General features: G+C 44.0%; 1 protein-coding gene across 1 annotated transcript; it reads right to left on the bottom strand.

Annotated features, from left to right (window-relative positions):
- Positions 1 to 1,834: 1,834 nt before the first annotated feature.
- On the bottom strand, positions 1,835 to 10,075 carry LOC123188957 (dnaJ protein ERDJ2). Its single transcript, XM_044601251.1, has 11 exons — positions 9,878 to 10,075; positions 9,569 to 9,789; positions 9,375 to 9,470; positions 8,561 to 8,681; positions 8,364 to 8,470; positions 8,038 to 8,255; positions 7,207 to 7,384; positions 7,008 to 7,127; positions 4,444 to 4,530; positions 2,948 to 3,058; positions 1,835 to 2,835 (listed from the first exon to the last, which is right to left on the bottom strand). The coding sequence occupies exons 2-11, from the start codon at positions 9,752 to 9,754 to the stop codon at positions 2,014 to 2,016; spliced, it is 2,046 nt and encodes a 681-aa protein (XP_044457186.1). The 5' UTR covers positions 9,755 to 9,789; positions 9,878 to 10,075; the 3' UTR covers positions 1,835 to 2,013.
- Between the last annotated feature and the right edge of the window lie 5,437 nt (positions 10,076 to 15,512).

Here is a 15,512-nt window from a genome sequence, read left to right as displayed (position 1 = left end):
AGTGTCCAGCGGGCTCTAGACTCCCGTCTTCGGACCTGATGACGTGCTCCGGATCTAAGGCCGGAGCGGTGGTTGAGGCCGCGAACCCTTGGAAGATCAAGTATCCTCGGATATCAGCGACATAGTTCAAATTTTCAAAATTGATCTGGTGATCAGGGGTGTAGCTGTCGATCTGCTTCAGGTGGCCAACCGAGTTGGCACGCAGTGCGAAGCCGCCGAATACAAAGATCTGACCGGGGAGAAAAATCTCCTTCGCAGCAGTATTGTTGTAGATGATTGATTGAGCCATCGAGCCTTTTGACGACGGCACAGTGGAACTCTCAATGAAAGCACCAATGTTGGTGTCAAAACCGGCAGATCTCGGGTAGGGGGTCCCGAACTGTGCGTCTAAGGATCAATGGTAACAGGAGACAAGGGACACGATGTTTACCCAGGTTCGGCCCCTCTTGATGGAGGTAATACCCTATGTCCTGCTTGATTGACTTTGATGAGTATAGAGGTTACAAGAGTTGATCTGCCACGAGATCGTAATGGCTAAACCCTAATTGTCTAGCATGTATAATTATGATTGTGATTGCCTCTACAGACTAAACCCTCCGATTTATATAGACACCGGAGGGGACTAGGGTTGTACAGAGTCGGTTTATAGAGAAAGGAATATTCATATCCGCACGCTAAGTTTGCCTTCCATGCCAAGGAGAGTCTCATCCGGACACGAGGGAAGACCTTCTATCTTGTATCTTCACAGCCCATCTGTCCGGCCTACATCATGTAGCCCGGACACCTGAGGAGCCCATAATCCAGGACTCCCTCACCCACCCCCGCAGCTTTATCATTTACCCCCCCCCCCCTCCCCGCCCCACCAGATTCTTGTGGCGGACCCCCAGATTCTTGTCTAGCTCCGCCACTGAGGGTATGTCCTATGTGGATGCTCAAGTGTACTCTCTTTTTTCCTCTCAAAAAGGAAAGTATGCTCTCTCTTTTTCCAGATATTAGAGTATTTAAGTTATTAAGGTTAAAAATAATCTTCCTAAATTACAAAAATTGTGCGGCTTCTGATACTGGCTCGTCCTAGTTTGTGCAAGCTTCGCCAGTGCTCAGTGGAAAAGAAAAACAAAGAAGCCAAAAGCCAAAGCTGTTTAAAAAGTACTCTTTCGAAATCGTGAATAACCAGAAATGGGACTATGTTGATACGGAAGAGGCAAAAGCAAGAAGACAAATGCGTAGTACTCCTTCTGTCCGGAAATATTTGTCATTAAAATGAATAAAAAAAGATGTATCTAGATGTATTTTAGTTCTAAATACATCCTTTTTATTTATTTTGATGACAAGTATTTTCATACCAACCTCACACCAGCACGCAACTAAATCGATTTACCGTTCAAAGGCTCGGCTACAAATTTTATGGTTGCAACTGAACTTCCCAGAATTTGGAAGGTTAGCCTAGCTCCGAATTGCGATTAGTAAATCATTTGATTTCAACTACTCCCCCCGTTCCTAAATAATTGTCTTTCTAGCCATCTCAAATGAACTACAACATACGGATGTATGTAGACATGTTTTAGAGTGTAGGTTCACTCATTTTGCTCCGTAATTTCAACTACTCCCTCCGTTCCTAAATAATTGTCTTTCTAGCCATCTCAAATGGACTACAACATACGAATGCATGTAGACATGTTTTAGAGTGTAGGTTCATTCATTTTGCTCCGTATGTAGTCACTTGTTGAAATCTCTAGAAAGACAATTATTTAGGAACGGAGGGAGTATAAGTTTAGTGCATTTCAAGGTATGTTGAGAACCCAAGATAATCCCGCCGGTTTGATTTCACAGCCTATTCTCAATTATTGGTTCCATTCATACAGCGCAAGAATAATAAACAAAACGGAAAATCCAGTAACTATTACCGCATGCTCTATAAGTTGATGGGAGATGTTTTCTCTCTAAGTTTCACAAGTCAAATGGCAAAAAACATGGATGTTAATCATCTATGGTTGAACATCACAAGGTATAGTATCAATCATCGCTGCCTGAATCTATATCAGAGCTTGCCCTTTGATGTGCTGCTCCGTTTGCAACCTTACCCTTTCCCTTCTTCTTTTCTTCTTCGTCGTCCTCACTGTACTCGCTCTCGTAATCGTCATACTCCTCTTCTTCCTCCTCCTCTTCCTCCTCAATGCCATCCTCTGCCACTGGCCCTTCTTCAGGCACATAGGTTCTTGTTCCCGCGCGGCTGCGCTTCAGAACCTTCAGCTTAAAGCTAGTCTTGCTGTCACAGCCTATCCATGCGTCGCACAAGCAGAAGGACGTCAGGTTGTGATTGCCCTCTGATGGGGCTTGGAACTTGCCCATCACCAGCCTACTGCCTTTCTTCACTCTGTCAACCGCCTCCCTAACTGCAATTCCTATTTCCTTTGGGCTTGCTCCCAATGCTTCCTGGGTATCTTGTATAGCTTTTGACGCTGCAGTTATGGCGGTAGCCTCGTCCATGAAGCTGATTTTCTGGGATAACCAAACTTCGTTTGACGCTGTGTCCGCTAGAAGCAGCCAGAAGTTCTCTTCCCTGTGGAACGGATAGAAAGGAGCATGGGGAAGGGCAGCAGTTAGCCCACTGCGACGCTGAAGTGAGACCCAAGCATACATTGTGACAACATCACCCTCTTGTATGCCCTCTTCTCCTTCAGTTTCACATTTAATATCCACCTCAACAGTAGGAATCATCTCCAGTACAAGCTCTACATCCCGAGCTTCTTCTTCTGAAAGTCCAGCTACCTGTGTCAGCAGTGTGGCACGTTCCACCTCCGACATATCGCAAAGTTCTTGGAATGCCCTGATTTTCTGCGGTTAAAAATAGAATAAGATGTTACCCTCCAAAGGACAGGCTACTGATTTAGCCAAAATAAAAGTTCACTCTGCTTTTCGTACGAAAACTTTAAGGTTAAGGGAATACCTTGCGGGCAATTTTTTTGACAGTTGCTTCAGTAAAATGTGGCAGCTGCAAGAAAGGTGCTATTCCTTCTGAATTACCTCCACCAGCTTTTCGAGCACTGAGAGGGACAGCCTAAGATATGTATCCAAGTCAAATTTGATTAAACTATTTCCATTGCCATCAGTGGTGACAAACAAGCTTATGGAAGAAAATGTAACAACAGAAGCCAAAAGCTAAGATCAAAAGATGTGAAAGTACAGATGAACTACAACCCAATTTTGCTAACAGATGCAGATGAATGCAATGGTAATGGACTGAGACAAGTAAACAGAATGCGAAACAAACACATGCAGTGTCACTGAGACCAGAAGGTGTCTCATTGTTCACATTGCCATGGTAAACTACCACATCAAGGTGAGTTAGCTACATCCAAGATCCAGCTTCAAAGTAGGCGTTCTGGCCAGATTTAGAGAGGAAAATTATACTCATGTGTACAGTGTGGCAAGATAGTCCATGCTGGAACCTTTCTAGGGTTTCAGTGTTGTGGATAAGTGTGCCGAGGCATCCGCGCAAATTAGGAAAGAGATGTGCAATTTCTTAAACACAAAAAAAAATGAAGCTATGGAACGATATATAGATGAGGAGAATGAAGCTTTAGTTCAAAAGACGATCTGTCATCTACACAAGATGATTTGAGGCCTATGCTTTGCTAACAGTTATCATGTTAGCAACTTTGGTGGCATTTATGTTACAGCTAGCTGTTAAATCTCCTAATCGGCTGCCATATATTACTCCCTCCATCCCAAAATTCTTGTCTTAGATTTGTCTAGATACGAATATATCTAACACTAAAATGTAACTAGATACATCCGTATTTAGACAAATCTAAGACAAGAATTTTGGGACGGAGGGAGTATTTATGCGTCTAATAAGGCGTCGCATCGCCTTACGCTTTAAGTACTTAAAAGGTGAGACGGTGCTACAGCACCTCACATCACATCACCTTACCGCCTTAAAAACATTGCATGGATCTACTATGCTCAAGACATAAGCTGCCTTGCTGCAACTTAACACTTGCAGTATAACTGGAGATATCTAATCACCCTTCCCAAGTTGCGATCAAATGAAAAACTGAACAAGTATACCAAACTGACAGAATTCATTCCGTGTTTAGTGAACCATATGATTCGGCCTTTTAACATCAACTTAATGACACGAACCACTAAATGGACAAGATTTTGAATAAACACTAGTCATCCATGGTCAAAAAGGATGGTGGCAGATCTTATAACATCTAAATGTTGGGATGGACAATTAAACTGATGGGTTAGAAGATAAGTTTAGAAGTGAAACAGACCAGATGAATCTAGAAAAATCTAAGATAAACACAAATTATAGTCTACACCAGAAAAGTTTAATGTGGAACAATATATATCGACATATACAAATCAACAGAAACATGAAGTTATTCATCAGAAGTAAGCTGAAGTAAAGGCACATGGAGAACTTCAAAATACCTGAATTATACTTTGAGACAGTTCAACTACACCAATTGCAGGCCTGAGCCATCCAAAACCGTTGGGACTCCTCGGTAGAAGTGCAATCTGCGAACCAATAAGTATATAATTTATGAGCCATCAAATACTAAGAAGAAGAAAAAGGTACACTGAAGCAAAAGCGAAGAAAAAGAATTATAACAGAGTGCAACAAAGAAATTCCCCCCTTCTTTTATTGAAGCACTACGTGTTTAACGGCTAAGGTTATTTATCAAACAAAAACTGTCAGCTATAGCAATGTAAACTCAATTAGACATGTGATGCATCACGCATTCGGATCTCAAGACTAATGACTGATTCATACTTAAATGTCTCGACACCACAAGATTAATACTAACAGGCATGATATTGTCTCACACAGAAAATCAAGCGAAAGTCTTATTTGCATAAACCAGACACTAAACATCCCTGCCATAATGCACATCTGTGAGGCAGGCTCACCTGTTTATATACAGCTACAACCATGAGACAAAATATGGAAACACACTTATGTGTTAGTTAATACAGTAGTACGTATTTTCTACAGAACTAGTCAATAAAAAAATATAAACCATCACAGCTCCACATTTGAAACTTCAACAAGATCTGTCAATTAATCATCCTACATCATACGCGCGAGTCATATTGTGCCAATGTAACCAGACGGGCAAACCCACCCTTACGGTTTATTAAAGGTGTTAACTACGACCAACGTATAATCAAAACCAAGTTACAGAAAACTAAATGTACATAAATCATACCATGCATGTGTCATCTAAATGGTGTATTACTTTTAGTACCTTTCGATATCTCATGGATAAATTATTAGGATTAAATTGCCACAATTTATTAATCATGCTCTGTGTAAGTTCGAATGGCTCACTAGTATTGATAGCCATCCTAAACATCAGCTATTGGCACAACAGTTAATTTAACCAACGCGAAACCCACATCAACTGACCTAAAGCTACCATAATTAAACACAGCAAGATCACACGGCATAAACAAAAGACGGCTTATTAAAGGTGTTAACTACGAACAACGTATAACCAAAACCAAGTTACAGAGAACTAAATGTACATAAATCACACCATGCCTGTGTCATCTAAATGGAGTATTACTTTTAGTACCTTTAGATATTTCATGGGTAAATTATTAGGATTAAATTGCCACAATTTGTTAATCATGCTCTGTGTAAGCTTGAATGGTTCACTAGTATTGATAGCCATCCTAAACATCAGCTATTGGCACAACAGTTAATTTAACCAACGCGAAACCCACATCAACTGACCTAAAGCTACCATAATTAAACACAGCAAGATCACACAGCATAAACAAAAGACAGTTGATATGCAATTGTGCCTGTCATAACTTGTAACAGCTTTTACACATAGGTCATAGTATGGGGAGAGGAGACAGCATGTGCAAGTTCACAATTAATGAAGACAAGCCGGTGCGAGTTCACAGTTAATGTGACGTTGCTGCTCCTCTGGACGGCTTATGGCAGCGGGTGGCTGCGCGGGCGTGGGGTGACGGCGGCTTTGGTCGCTTCAGCGTGGATCCTGTGGTCTCCAGCGAGGAAACTGGGACGGCAGGGCGTGCGCAGATCCAGCGTCCTTTGCGCAGATCTGTCCTCTTGCGGGTTGAGACACACGTCATGGCAGGAAGTGATGCAGCTTGTGTCTTGCATGGTGGTGCTTGGTGGTTGACTATATGCCGTGGATGGAGGGTGGTGAGACAACGGTCGGTGGCGGCATGTTGTTTGCGACGTATGGCTACCCGTGCTCTGATGGATGGCGGGGCTTGATGCAATGACGTTGGGTATGGTGAGCTCCAAGTGAAAGCCTAGCACCAACCGGATCGATGTTGAAGGCAGATTCGGACAGTGTTCGCCTCTTTGGAAGGTGCCGTTGTGGAGCCCCTTCACCTCCCTGTCATATGGATCTCGAGTTCTCCGGCCAAGGCCGGAGCGGCGTCGTACCCGTGCCCCCCCCCCCCGGTGTCGCCTTGGCGGCTTTGTCCTCTATCAAGCACCAAAGGCTTGTGCTGTCTTGCAATTTTGCCGTTGGCTAGGCAGGTGCGCGCCCTCAAGTCCGTTGTGGAAGCTGAAGCGGCGGCCTCCAGGGAGCGCCTTTGTGTTGCTGGGTGTCGGTTTTGGTCACTTGGGTGGTGGGGCCATTGCCTTGTCTAGTGCACGGCCTCGGGGCAGGTATGGAAGCCCGAGCGGCAGCTCCAGAGAGAACCTTTGTGTTGCAGGGTGCGAGTCTCGTCACTTGGGTGGTAGAGTTGTCGGCTTATCTAGGACGCGCCCTCAAGGATGGTGAGTGTGTTGTCGACTCTGGTCGGTTGGATTACAAAGTTGTCGGCTCGCTTGGGCGCAGTCTCAGGGCTGGTGTGTGTGAAGTTAAGTTGCATCGGTTTTAGGCCAGTTTCCTTATTAGGTGGCCAATTCTCTTCTTCTATATTTAAAGGCAGAGCTCCTGCCAATTGCTCAAAAAAACAATTAACAAAGAAAGTAATTCAAAGAGAGAAATACAATCTTGTACCTTAACTAGTTCTTCCAAAAGACGAGGCGCAAGTTCAAGCATGTGCCTGTAATCTTTTACTAGCGCTGGTGTCAAAGCAAATGACTCTCGAGTAAGATGAGCCTGAATCAAGAGTTCCATCTGAAAAATACAAGCATCAAGGATTTGTCAAATCACAAATATCATTTGGTATCACAGCATGCACCAACAAAAGACCAACCTTTACAAGTGATGGATGCTGCTTCCAGAACTTGGCTTGCTCTGTTCTAATATTCTTCAAATCTAGATTTAACTCACTTCTAACTGCTACAAACAATTTCTGCAGGGGCTCGTCATCACTGCGTCGTACTGGCATCTCCATATACTCTGCAGCCTTGATGAAGACATCCATGACTTTGCTGGAACATGCAACCAATAGTTCCATTGATCAAATGTGGTAAAATTGAAGAACCCATAATTCATAACAGAAGATGTAAACCGACGAGGAAGTTTGCAGGCATTTGCTTCACTAGTTATATAGGTTGCCTAAACAAGAGATCTTTTAGACTACTAATATTGATCAGCGAAAGTAGGTTTCGTTATTATTTATTTAAACAGGGTTTTCTCAGCTATAAATCTTATCATCCAAAATTAAAGGCAGTGAGTTATAAATTTACCGTGGTGTTACAATATGAGTTTTGGAACCATATTATGCCCAACTAGTGGTAATCAGACAGGTAAAAAAACATCATGATCACTGAATCAGATCAAAATTCTGATCATTTTGAAGCTAGGATGACAAATCATAATGTGAACTTTAGTATTATCTTTGATCCTGTCCCAGTGCTTATGGCACTGTTAGTCGCACATTTGACATTGTCAGGAGTGCTTCACTTTAACAATAAAATTTGCAATGTCTCATGTCTAGTTATTTGAAAGGAAGGAGTATTTTCACTTCAGCTGCTAAATCTTCTCTAGTGAACATGCCATATCATGAAGCCAATCAGCAAATATCAAAAAATTGGAAAAACAAATGCCCAAATATCAAAATTAAATGTTTGTGTTTTCATACCTTGGAGCTAGAGATGGCTTCATAAAGTAATAATAAGTGGACAGAGTTTGATGCATGACATAATTTCCAGTATATTTTGATGACCTTGATAAATAAATAACTGCTATCATCAAGGGGAAGAGTATGCAAAGCCCCACAATTCCTAGAAGCATTATCCCGCCAGATGCACCATCCATATTCAGCAAGAACTTGGGCAAAGCGATGCCCATTTGGAACCCCTAATGCACATATATAATAGAATATTCATGTTAGCTTCAGATGTTATAGGAAGGGATTAGCTTTCCACTAATCCACTAAGTGTTACAAATAACTAATGTTCATGTTACCTGGCGCCCATCTGGATGACCATACTTCTCATAATTTTCACGAGATATAGGATCAGTTAACGCCTGATACGCCTTGGAGATAGATTCAACAAAGTATGTATGGGCCTCTGGGGAAAATGAAGAGCAAAAAATTAACACAAACTAGACTTCTACATATCAGACAATCAACTGTGAAAGAAGTGTGAAACACATTTTACCAGGATCGGGATTTTTATCAGGATGGTACTGAATAGAGAGTCTCCTGTATGATTTCTTGATTTCATTTTCTGATGCCCCTGGTTCAAGTCCAAGAATGCTGTATGGCTCAAATACTTGGACCTAGTAGGAAACAAAATCATATAAAATCAATTATTGGGATCTTGCCCTTGTGAATTTCAGGAAAAAATCCTTCACACTTCAAGTACAGCATTATTTATGCATATAGTATCCAAAATTAACTAGCATAATTACGATTGAGACAAAGATGAACAATCAGGACTTTGCAAAAAATGCTTCTAGGAAATAAACCTACCTATGCTTGGATACAAAAACAAACTAAGTCCTGAAATCTACAATACCAAACTTCACAACAAGGTTTCTGCGTATGTGATTGTTTGACAATGTTCAAGAGAGTGAAACATTAGTGAGGTTTCAGAAGAATAAAGGGGAACTAAATCAGCACAAAGATATCCTAGCCTTTCTAGTATATCCCAACAAACTGGCTGGGCATGCTGCTACTAAAAAGAAAACGGTGACTTTGCTGCATCAAGGAACTGACAAAACATGAACATTGCGGTGACTGCTCTGGTAGGATAAAGCTGAACGTGAAATGAGTTGTAGTTTTGGTTATCAGTTTATTTCAGTATAGTCATCTACTAATGGAGACTATTCTAGGTGAAGGAGCAGACAAAAGGTCACATGAGTAAGTATTAAATCCTTCTGTATCTACTAGTTCACAGCAGAGAAGAATTGGAGTTAACTGCTTGAACAAAAGAAAAATTGACAACATATACCAGCCAAAAGTTACCATACCTCGCGGCTGCTGAGTTTGATGTAGTAAATCAGGAAGATCACAACGATCCAGAGAAGCAAAATAGTAAGGTTGCTCCACGTCGAGAAGTTGGATATCTGCACGACAAGAATCACAATACGATCATAGAGGAGTTAGCACGCACTAGAATTCTACTGCTAGACTCACGCAGAACAAACAGCCGCAACCCGCCCACCTTCTTGTAGATCGACTTCCGGTACTTTCCGGAGCGGTGGCACCCGGAGCAGCGGCAGTGGATGGTCTTGGCCTTCTTCGTCGCCGCGTGGCACAGCCGCGTGATCGTGTACGGCACCAGGGGCAGCGCGATCATGGTCAGGATGAATATCAGGAAGAGCGAGCTGTTCTCCTCCGCCGCCGCCATGGCTGCTGCTGCTGCCTCCCTTACTCAACTCACGACTGCGACGGAAAGAAAAACCACGGAGTCAGCGTGCGTTATTAGAGCGCGGCGTCGTGTGGCGGCCGGCGGCCGGCTGCGACGGCTCACCTTGGCCGGGGCGAGCGGGGCGTGCTCCGAAGATCTGGATATCGAAGAAGCGGATCTGGTCGCCAGGCGAGGAGGGGCGAGATCGGGGAGGAAGGCGGTCGAGATAGGTTTTGCGGGGCCAGATGCGGCGGGGCCTCCCACCAGGACACGGAGCGAGATGTCAGTGTGAGACAAAAAGGGCAAGTAACTGGTTTTGACTTGTGACCCAGATACGGCCCGGAGCGCGGATGGTAAGCGAGGCCAGGCCTTCGAATCGGCTGGTGATTCGCCTACACGTTCAGCTGTGAGCCGGCCCACTACGGTGGTTTCTTCGCACCAGTTTTATTTTTTTATTTTTTTTACCCTAAAAAAAACCAGTTTTATTTTTTTGCTCGAATATGCACGAGTGTGCATATCATATATTAAAAAAAAGGCAAAGAAAGTCTCCACCATAATTACACGGTTTCTTAGTACATATTACTCCTCACTAGTCTCCCACCTCTCCACCCTATTAAAGAAGGGAGTTACATTCCCTTTCATTAGCCCGGCCGATGCCCACAGTTGGCCCTCTTGCCTCACTCTCCCTATTAGATACTCCAAGCAAGGGCGCGCCCCACCAAAGATAATACCATTCCTATGCTTCCACAACTCCCACTAGACTAGCGCAATAATAGTACGAAGATCTTTGATGCTCATGCCTTCTAATCCTTGCTTGGCCACAGCCCAATCCGCCAGCTTGTCCTGTTGAGTGGGAGTCCAATCCGGTTTGCCCAAGGCCTCGCAGATCCTCGCCCAAACAGTCCTAGCAAAGATGCAAGTGAGTAGAATGTGGTTAATGGTTTTGTCCTCCTGGTCGCAAAACGGGCATGCGTCTTGGTGTGGCAACCCTCGCCTCGCTAGTCGGTCCGACGTCCAACATCGGTCCTTGAGGGCCAACCACGTGAAAAGCCTGCACCATGAGGGTGCACGTGATTTCCAAGTTAGATCCATCATCACGCTTCCTTCTCGACCCCAAAAGCCAGCCGCATAAGCAGATTTCACGGAGAACTGTCCGGTGTCCCACGACCAAACCAGCTTGTCATGCACATCCACCATGGGCTCCCAAGCTGAGAATAGTTGCCATATCAAAAAGAACTCGTGCAGCACAGTAGGTCCTATGTCCGGGCCAACGTCCAACGCCCAACTCCCATTCTCCACCGCTGGTCCAACTAACCGGGAGTCTCTAATGCGCTTTGGAACCAAGTTGTAGAGGAGCGGTGCAACCTCCTGAATCCTGTTGCCATCAAGCCAGCGGTCCTCCCAAAAGCGTGTCGTGAGCCCAGAATTAGCCACACTCCTCATGGCCGCCATACAAAAGCCCCATTGACTCCTCCGGGGCCTTGATCTTGAACTCTCTCCATGGCCTCGTCTCATCAGTCCTCGCAAGCCACGACCATCCCGCTTGCATTGCTATGTTCATCCAACGCAAGTTTGGCAAACCAAGGTCACCTGCCCACTTCGGTGTGCACACCGCATCCCAAGCCACCGCACAGTTGCCACTGTTAGCCTCCGCGTGTCTACACCACAAGAAACCTCTGCAAATCTTCTTCATTGCAGCAATTGTTTTCATCGGTAGATCCAGCGCCATCATTGCGTGGATCGGCATGGCACATAGCACCGATTGGACCAAGGTTAGTCTGCCACTCTTTGGCATAAGTGATGCCTTCCATTTTGGTAGCTTATTAGCCATTTGATCCACCAAATACTTCAACTGTGTCGCCGGTGGCCTCCTTAATGAGAGTGGCAGCCCCAGATACATGATCGGGAAGGATCTCAAGGGGAACTGGAGCTCGGCACATGCCATGGTAATCTGGTCCTCCGAGCATCTAATAGGAATAGCTGCCAATTTTTGCATGTTGATCCTCAGTCCCGATGCTTCACTGAAAAGCTCCAAGATACACTTGCAAGCCGCAAGATCCACCTTATTCGGTTTGACAAATAGAACAACGTCATCCGCAAAGATTGATAGTCGCTTCTCCATGCCCACACGCGCCAAAGGTTCCATCACCCCTCGGGTCACTGCTAGTTGCATCATCCTTTGCATCGGCTCCATAGTTAGGATGAAAAGCATTGGGGAGATAGGATCCCCTTGTCGTACCCCTTCGCACCAGTTTTTATTTTAGGGTTTTTATATTTTATTATGCCACTACTGGTTGTGTATCACTTTGTCTAAAAAAAGTTGTGTATCACTACTCAGTTTTGCCATTAGAAATTACGGCTACTCAAAAGTGCCATCATTCCGTGAAATGCTTGCTCAAAAATGCCATTAGATATCTCAAAAATTTCATTGTTTCATTAGATGTTTGCTCAACAATATCATTAGACATTATTATTGTCAAGTCAAACTCGTTGACCATGTTATATGATGAAAATACCCCTATACCCACATGTCAACTCTCTCTATCTCACAATGATAAGTGTGGACCCACTTGTCAGAAGTAAGCAAGCGAATAATTTCAGAGAAAAATAAGAACGATGTTAGGATCAAGTGGGACCCACACTTTATTGTAGTGAGATAGAGGAAGGGCCGACATGCTCGTCTATAGGTGTTTTGGTCATTATAACATGGCAAACAAGATTTGAGCTCAGTAATGGTGTCCAGTGGCATGTTTGAGCAGGCATCTCACGGAATGATGGCATTTTTGAGTAGTTAAAATTCCTAGTGAGAAAACTGAATAGCGAGACATAACCAGTGGCATAAATGATAAAACCCTTTTTTTGGAGATCATGAGTAATTTCTCCTATATAAAATGCGCTAGCTTACTCGCCATTATGAGCGATCTTCATCGGCCATTCCTTCTGGTTCGCACGATCTACCAGCATTCATACTTTTTACGACGTTGTCAAAGACTCGGCCATCCCTCCGGTTTTTACATCCGCGTTTCACTTTTCTGTGCATGACAATTGGGCCTCGTTACCTATTGCCTCGAGCGAATGAGGTGAGTTTTTCCTCCTTTCGGTGTGGATGGATTAGCGAACAAGAAGGCAATCAAGATGAAAATATCTCCCTCATCATCACCCCCCCTCTCTCTCCCCTCGTCTCTTTCCATCCCGCTCCTCTTCCCCGTGTCGTCGCCTCCACTTCCCCTTCCTCTTTGTCAGTGTCAAAATCGGCAGATCTTGGTAAGGGGTCCCGAGTTGTGGATCTTGGATCGATGGGGAACAAGACACGATGTTTACCCAGGTTCGGGCCCTCTCAAAGAGGTAAAACCATACATCCTGCTTGATTATATTGAAGTGTATAGGATGATTACAGAGTCGATCTACCACTTTCCCCTCCCTCTCGTCGCCTCTTCTCCTCTGCCTCCACCTCCTCCTCCACTGCCTTCACATCCGCCTAGCATGGCCTAATCACATGTTCCGGACGAGGAGGATGCGACAACCTGGGAGGTGATAAGGAGGCGACATCTTGGGACATGAGCAAAAGAAAGCAGGTGGTTCTCCTTTCATGGTGGAGTCCGACCTGTCGGATCTTACTGGATAATCCCCATCCTCTTGGGTGTCATATGCCAGAGGTTTATTTTCAGCTAAGCCGATGGATGGGGACTGATGGCGGCCCTAGGAGACGAGGCGATGGTGGGTGAGCCTCTTTTCTTCCTCGGTTTCGCCTTCACACTCTTCTTTGTTATGAACTCATTGCATACTGCGATTTGAACCATATAAAGGTCCAAATGTCCATGCTACAAAAGAAAAGAATATGTGATGAACATGTTAGGCAGCACTCCACATCAAAAATTCTATTTTTATCATTTACCTACTCGAGGACGAGCAGGAATTGAGCTTGGGGATGCTGATACGTCTCCAACGTATCTACAATTTTTTTTGTTTCATGTTGTTATATTACCATTCTTGGATGTTTAAAGTCATTTTATAGCAACTTTATATCATTTTTCGGGACTAACCTATTGACATAGTGCCTAGTGCTAGTTGCTATTTTTAGTCCTGACGTGATGCGTCAAATTGTCAACATGTGAAACCTAATGGATCCCTTGCGTACTGGAAGATGTTAAAATTTCAAAGAATTGGGAATTCGAACGACAGCTTTTGCTACCCCTCAAAGAAAAATAGGTGATTGAAATTTTGCTTCCCAACAATTGATTCGTGTTATATCCACGTCGACCCTCGACATGATTGTTGGAAGCAAATGCCAAGTTCATACCAAAAGATCCGCAACAACAACACAAACTTGCAGACGACCAGGTAGAACTAGTACCAAACTAAATTGTAATCTTTTTAGTCCTGGCCCTCGTGTTCGTCTGGTAGAAGATCTTGTAGACGACCAGCTCCTGCTCCTTCTCTTGCTCGAGATCCCTGAAGTGGTACTGGTGCATCACCCAGTTGGTCCTCTGTTGGTCGAAGTTCTTGTTGGTGTGCATCACTGATACGTCTCCAACGTATCTATAATTTTTTATTATTCCATGCTATTATATTATCTATTTTCGATGTTTTATATGCATTAATATGCTATTTTATATAATTTTTGGGACTAACCTATTAACCTAGAGCCCAGTGCCAGTTTCTGTTTTTTCCTTGTTTTAGAGTATCGTGGAAAATGAATACCAAACGGAGTCCAAACGGAATAAAACTTTTTGTGATGATTTTTCTTGGACCAGAAGACATCCAAAGGACTTGGAGTGCACGTCGGGGAAGCCACAAGGACGGAGGGCGTGCCCAGGGGGTAGGGCGCGCCCCCCACCCTTGCGGGCCCCTCGTGACTCCATCGACCCATTTCTTCCGCCTATATATTCCCATATATCCCAAAAACAACCAGGGGAGCCAAGAAAACACTTTTCCACCGCCGCAACCTTCTGTACCCGTGAGATCCCATCTAGGGGCCTTTTTCGGCGTCCTGCTGGAGGGGGTTTGATCACGGAGGGCTTTGATGTCACTTGAAGCTATGTCGGTATTTCCCCAAAGAGGAAGGGATGATGCAGCACAGCGGGGGTAGGTATTTCCCTCAGATATGAAACGAAGGTTATCAAACCAGCAGGAGAACCAAGCAACATAACGTAAATAGCACCTGCACACAAATAACAAATACTTGCAACCCGACGTGTAAAAGGGGTTGTCAATCCCTTTCAGGTAACGGCGCCAAAAATTGGCAAACGGACGTGAGAGAGTTGTAAATATTGATAAATTGAATGCCAAATAAAATAAATTGCAGGAAGGTATTTTTGTATTTTTGGTTTAATAGATCTGAAAATAAAAGGCAAATAAAATAGATCGCAAAGGCAAATAATATGAGAAAGAGACCCGGGGGTCGTAGGTTTCACTAGTGGCTTCTCTCGAGAAAAATAGCAAACAGTGGGTAAATGAATTACTGTTGGGCAATTGATAGAACTTAAAATACTCATGACGATATCCAGGCAATGATCATTACATAGGCATCACGTCCAAGATTAGTAGACTGACTCCTACCTGCATCTACTACTATTACTCCACACATCGACCGATGTCCAGCATGCATCTAGTGTATTAAGTTCATGGAGAAATGGAGTAATGCAATAAGAACGATGACATGATGTAGACAAGATCTATCTATGTAGAGATAGACCCCATTGTTTTATCCTTAGTAGCAACGATGCATACGTGTCGGTTCCCCTTCTGTCACTGGGAT

This window comes from Triticum aestivum, chromosome 2A (assembly GCF_018294505.1).
Source record: "Triticum aestivum cultivar Chinese Spring chromosome 2A, IWGSC CS RefSeq v2.1, whole genome shotgun sequence".
NCBI classification, from domain to species: domain Eukaryota; kingdom Viridiplantae; phylum Streptophyta; class Magnoliopsida; order Poales; family Poaceae; genus Triticum; species Triticum aestivum.
This window is presented reverse-complemented; position numbering and strand designations above follow the sequence as displayed.